The sequence below is a fragment of the Oryctolagus cuniculus genome, chromosome 4 (assembly GCF_964237555.1).
Source record: "Oryctolagus cuniculus chromosome 4, mOryCun1.1, whole genome shotgun sequence".
Classification (NCBI taxonomy): Eukaryota; Metazoa; Chordata; class Mammalia; order Lagomorpha; family Leporidae; genus Oryctolagus; species Oryctolagus cuniculus.
This window is the reverse complement of record NC_091435.1, coordinates 169,374,661-169,380,660: the sequence shown is the minus strand read 5'-3', so window position 1 is coordinate 169,380,660 and position 6,000 is coordinate 169,374,661. Positions and strand designations below refer to the sequence as shown.

At 56.5% G+C, this 6,000-nt stretch overlaps 1 protein-coding gene across 13 annotated transcripts in view; it reads right to left on the bottom strand.

Annotated features, from left to right (window-relative positions):
• Nucleotides 1-437: 437 nt before the first annotated feature.
• Nucleotides 438-6,000, bottom strand: part of CNOT10 (CCR4-NOT transcription complex subunit 10) — an 83,083-nt gene continuing 77,520 nt past the window's right edge. For all 13 annotated transcript variants that reach the window (XM_008266104.4, XM_070072906.1, XM_070072907.1 and 10 more), the window contains 4 exons: nucleotides 5,598-5,633; nucleotides 5,319-5,446; nucleotides 1,546-1,621; nucleotides 438-883 (listed from right to left, as the gene is read on the bottom strand). In XM_008266104.4, the coding sequence (XP_008264326.3) occupies nucleotides 729-883; nucleotides 1,546-1,621; nucleotides 5,319-5,446; nucleotides 5,598-5,633 (395 nt within the window). In that variant the 3' untranslated portion in view covers nucleotides 438-728. The remainder of the gene's footprint in view (nucleotides 884-1,545; nucleotides 1,622-5,318; nucleotides 5,447-5,597; nucleotides 5,634-6,000) is intronic.

The window sequence follows — 6,000 nt, the reverse complement described above, 5'->3', positions numbered from 1 at the left end:
TCTCTGCATCTTTTCCTTTCAAATAAATTTAAGGAAAAACAAAAACTTTAACACGCATTTACAGATGCTACAATACTCTTCTAAAATATTCACTTATTTATTTGAAACATGGAGTTACAGAGGCAGAGAGGTCTTCTATCTGCTGACTCACTCCCTAAATGGCCACAATGGCCGGAGCTGGGCCGATCCGAAGTCAGGAGCCAGGAGCTTCTTCCAGGTCTCCCCCGCGGGTGCAGGGGCCCAAGGATTTGGGCTATCCTCCACTGCTTTCGCAGGCCACGGTAGAGAGCTGGATCGGAAATGGAGCAGGTGGCACTTGAACTGGCGCCCATATGGGATGCTGGCACTGCAGGTGGCAGCTTTACCCGCTAAGCCACAGCGCCGGCCCCAGATGCTAAAATACTTTTAACCGCTCCGGGAAAGACTGTCAAAGACTGTTCTGAGCAGATCATGCTTTAATTGCCTATGCCACAGACCACACAATGCCACAAAACGAGCAGTAACAGTCTGGCAGAGACTGCAGAGCTGCACCTGGGAATGAGCCTGTGAGAGTCCTTCAGTCTAAGTGACCTGGAATAAAAGCAGTGGACGGTCTCAAAACTGTGCCTTCAAAACCAGCACCGTTACCATCGGTCTTTTATTCGTTCTGCTGGCACAACTGAAGAGGCCAGTGAGTACTGCCCTGGGTCTCAGGTAACAGTTTTTTTTTTTTCCCCAAAAGCGAAATATCACTTTCTCTGCACAGTGGTGAAGGCCGGCATCTGGATGGGCTGGATCGGGTGGGTGGGCGGGAACACTGCCTTCTTTCTCAGCTCCGAGTGTGCCTTCACCGTGGGCAGCAGCTGATTCCTTTTGATGATCTGCAAGGCCAGCTGGGTGTTGCCTGGAAGAAGACAAGCCCCACTGAGCCAGCGTCCACAGCCAGCAGGGAGCTGACAGATGAGCTTCAAGAACCCAGGCCGAACGGCGCAATCCCAGACACTGACGTGCGTGCTGGAGGGCGTGGCCTGGACTCCCCAGCGAGTCCAAGGCACGGCCCAGGTTGAGAATCTGCTAGAGGTGGACTGCACAGTGTGCAGGGGCATGCAGACCGATGCCTGCTAGGCGCCTAGCACCTCACACCCGAGTCCGACTCAGAACTCCCGGTGTTTCTGACCCTTCCCGTCTCTCCCGTCCACACCACCCTGGGCTTTCTTCTGGTGAGCCACATCCTAGTGATGTGTGCTTGGAGAAACAGTGCTGGCTATAAAACTCGCTGATGACGTCTGTGTTCAAACACCAATGGCATTCCGACTCTTAGAGTCATGTAGCTGCTACGAGAAAGGTTCACTAGTAGGGATTAACTAACTGTCAGACGTTATGAGTCTACTTTCTCACAAAGAAATGTACTTACCCAACTATACTTACAGGAATCTGGGAGCTGCCCAAACCTCCCTGACTGCACTGTTGTTGGTAAGCACTGATCGGTGCCCACTTCTAGAAGGCAGAGTTTCTGCACTGAAGAGACAGCAGACGCGCCCGTCTGGGCGGGGAGCCGCCACTCACCGTTCTGCAGCTCCAGGTACACGGCCAGCAGAATGGCCTCCGGGGGCACCTCCTTCGGGTGGATCATGGACGCCGCCTTCGCTCAGAACAGAAAGACACCCATGAACACCAGCAGCTTAACAAACTCCAGCGTGCCGCCAGGAAATCAACAGGCACGCCCTTGTCACTCACTGCCTCTGCTTCATCCACACTGGGTTCCTGGTGGGGAAGGTCCGACTCTCCTTCCCTCTGGGCCTTTGCTGGCCCTCGGCACAGGGGTTCTGTGGGCGGCTCTTCACCGGAGCCAGCGGCATCCACGGGCCTGTCTCTCCTAAGGAGCCGCAGCACCGCGGGCTGCAAGCTGCCAGCCAGGAGTAAGAATGAGCTTACAGGGACGGCAGCACAGAGCACCGCGCCACGCAGCACGCCCGCCGCCCCGGCCTTCAGCACTGGCATGGACTACACTGGTGTCAAACAACCGTCGCCGGGCGTGGCCGCGAGCTGTCCTCGGACCTGAGTGTCGCCAGCACGCTTCAGCAGTCTCTCCGAGCCAGCCCTGGGGAGAGCAAGGCTGAACTGCTCTGGCCAAGGCGCTACACTCATCGGCTCGCTTCCTCCTTCAACTGTGCATGTGCCTCTCGTGCCAGGCGCTCGCTGCTCCCAGACTGCCTCGTGTGCCCTCTACGAACACTGAGGGAGCAGAGGCGAGCGGGCAGGACAGGAACTCGCAAGAATCCAAATGGTGCCACCTGAACGCCAGGGAGAAACAGTGGTTCCCACAGGGGGCTCTGCCCGGTCCCTGCACGGCTGCTGAGTGACAGGCAGAAGGGGGGGGGACAGGCCCGGGGACCAGGCGAGACTGCAGCAGAGGCCCACAGGATCGGAAGCTTGCAACAGGCTGGCTCCTAGCAGCCTCAGAAGGAAGCCCACACCGGGGACTGGGGGGGGGGGGGGTGTTTGTCCAGAAGGAATCCTACACTGGGGGTGGGGGGGTCTGTGCAGAACACACACTTTCAAGCTGCTTGGATGCATGCATCCCACACCAGAGTGCCCGGCTCCACCACTTCCTCCTCTTCTTCTTCTTTTTTTATTAGACAGGTGGAGTTATAGACAGTGAGAGAGAGAGACAGAGAGAAAGGTCTTCCTTCTGTTGGTTCACCCCCCAGATGGCTGCTACGGCCAGCGCTGTGCCCATCCGAAGGCAGGAGCCAAGTGCTTCTCCTGGTCTCCCATGGGGTACAGGGTCCAAGCACTTGGGCCATCCTCCACTGCACTCCCGGGCCACAGCAGAGAGCTGGCCTGGAAGAGGGGCAACCGGGACAGAATCCGGCGCCCCGACCAGGACTAGAACCTGGGGTGCCGGCGCCGCTGGGTGGAGGATTAGCCTAGTGAGCTGCAGCACCGGCTCTACTTCTTCTTTTTAAAAATATATATGTTTTTACTTATATATATAAGAGGCAGAATTAGAGAAGAGAGAAGAAGGAGAGAAGAGAGAAGAGAAGAAAGAGAGGAGAGGAGAGGGGAGGGGAGAGAGGTAGGTAGGTCTTCCATCCACTGGTTCACTCCCCAAATGGCTGCAATGGCTGGAGCTGGGCCCATCTAAAGCCAGGAGCCAGGAGCCTCTTCCAGGTCTCCATGCAGGTGCAGGGCCCCAGCATTTGGGTCATTTTCTGCTGCTTTCCCAGGTGCATTAGTAGGGAGCTGGATCAGAAGAGGAGCAGCCAGGACTTAGGAACTGATACCTATATGGGATGCCGGTGCCGCAGGTGGAGGCTTAGCCCACTGTGTCACAGTGCCGGCCCTGGCTTTTTCATTTTTAAAAAGACTTATTTATTAATTTAAAAGGCAGAGTATCATAGAGAAGAGGGAGAGAAAGATCTTTTATTCATTGGTTCACTCACCAAATGCTCACAACCACCAGCACTGGGCCAGAACAAAGCCAGGCGCCAGAAACTTCACCTGGGTCTCCACATAGGTGGCAGGAACCCAAGTACTCGGGCCATTGTCCACTGCCTTTCAGATGCACTAGCAGGAAACTGGATCAGAGTGGCTCGGGGCTGGCATTGTGGCATAGAGGGTACAGCTATTATTTGTTACGCTGCATCCTGTCCCAGCTGATCCAGCTCCCTGCTAATGCGTCTGGGAAATCAGTGGAAGACGGGCCACGTGCTCGGGCCCCTGCACCCATGTGGGAGACCAGGAAGAAGCTCCTGGCTCCAGCCTGGCCCAGCCCTGCTTGTCGAAGCCACCAGGGGAATGAACTAGTGGATGAAAGATGTCTCCCCCTCTCTGTAACTCTTACAAATAAATAAATTAAATAAATCTGAAGCTGGTCGCCTTCACACCACTCTGTGGTCATGAAAACCTCTCCTTCCTCAAGTAGCTGGGCAACACACGTCACCTACTGTTCTTCGCACTGACCTCAGTCTGCAGGTTTTTTTTTTTTGTTTGTTTTGTTTTGTTTTTCCTGAACTACAAGAATTCAAGGCAACAACTTTGAGATTTAATGGCGTTTTGCTTTCTGGCTGTTCAGAACGGTGAGAGGTGGGCAGGCAACCTCGGAAACACCTACTCGGAGCCCCTTCCCACTCTTCACGCTCACTGTTCTGCCATCACAGGCAGGGTGGGCCTCCCAGTTAGACAAAGGTCCAGCCTTTGGATTAACCTACAAACCAAGGGACCAAAACAAAACCCCTTCCGACCCCGAACCAGGCCCGACCCCATCTGCCTCTCCCGGTGCGGCACAGCCAGGGCCACCTGCTGTATGAGAACCTGAGCTGGACTGTACACACTGTAACTTTAGACCCACAGCTCTCAGCCCCAGTGGCTGGGGCCGGGGCCACTCTCGGGGGCGTTACACGTCCCAGCTCTGCCCCCGAGCACAGCCACACAGTTTAACTCGAGCACTCAATTCCACGTTCCCCTGGCCAGTCAACACTTTTCTCCATGGCAAAGCAATGCTACTTCTAGGCACAACAGGCCACCTGCACAGGCAGAAGTCTCGGGAAGCCAGCACATCGCCTAGGCTGAATTTCAGGCAAGCTTGTGAAGAGCCCATTTGGAACAAATGCCCGGTGTTACAAGAGTTAACTCTGCAGCCCTCTGACTTTGCAGTTCCCCTCCTAACCGCATGTGCACGGGCTGCGGCACGCCCACCGTGAGGGAGGCCTGGGCAGGCGGCCTCGGTCATCCAGCACGAGTCTCCCTGGAGGCCCGGCCACTTAGCGGGAGGACGCAGAGGTCTACGGTGGCTATTTTTGTACACTGCCCGCAGCTTTCTTTAGTGTGTGGGGAGTTTCTTGGCACTGGCTTTCTGAACGCTGACTTTCTGAAAGCTCTATTTATAATTGGCTTTTTGAACGCAGAGGCACAGAATTCGAGCTGTAAACGCCTCTGAGGGCACAGTGAAAGCCACTCGCCCTGGGCGCCCAGCACCCGGGCCAGCTCCTCCTCCTGCCAGCCGGCAGCTCAGGGGAAGCGACAGACACAGGCTTCCCGCCTGCCGGGAGGCCTCAGCTGTCCGCTCGCTCGGCACAGGGGATTCCGCGCGGTGCTATGCTCGGCCCGGGTTCACTCACGCGGCCTCTGAAATCTCAGTGCTCGAAACCATCAGGAAAAAACCATCCTTTGGGTACCCGGGTGCCTTCGCTAGGCTGGCTACTTGTTTCCCTTGCAGGAATACTTCCGCAGCCGGACAAACGAATATCCCGATGCTTCCCAGGGTGACTCACACAACCACACACACGACAACCCAGCGTCTCCGAGGAGGCTGGCTCCGCCCAGCCCGGCCTCACCTGGTGTAGACACTTGCGGGCTTTGTCGTACTCGCTCCTCAAGCAGTAGGCGCTACCCAGGTTGAACAGCATCACGGTCCTGGCGGAGTTGACGGAACTGGGGTAGCACTGAGGGGCCCGCTTCCCGGCTGCGGAAAGAGCGCACAGACCCGGGTGAGGAGGGCCCTGCAGGGCAGGGGCGCAGCCCACCCCCGCCCCGCCCCGCCCCGCCCCAGGAGCCCCAGGGAGCACACGGTACTGCCCAGGCCACGTCAGGTCTTCACACATCTGCTTACTTACAGGATTCCATTGGTTCATTTTCACCTTTGTCCGATCCTACGGAGACAGGAAGACACGTCTGAGGGGCCGGACAACAAGCACATTACCCAAAACCCGACTTTCTCTGTGGCATGGAGAGCCGTCTAGAGCCGTCTGCCCAGAGCGCACCCACCACCACCAGCTGGTCCTCAATAAAGCGAATGCCACGCAGTGCCACCTTCTCAAAGGCTGAGCCATGACTCAAAACTGGCTTCTGAATGGCATGTTCTACACAGCCCCGGGACTGCGGCAGCACTGCCAGGAAAGATCCAGAATCGGAACCAAGATGCATTGTCCAAGCATTGCCAGTCTTCCCAAAACCAGAACTGGACAGGTGACAAGCAGCTCCCGGGTCTGCTTAACTAACAACTCTGCCCTCTAAGTA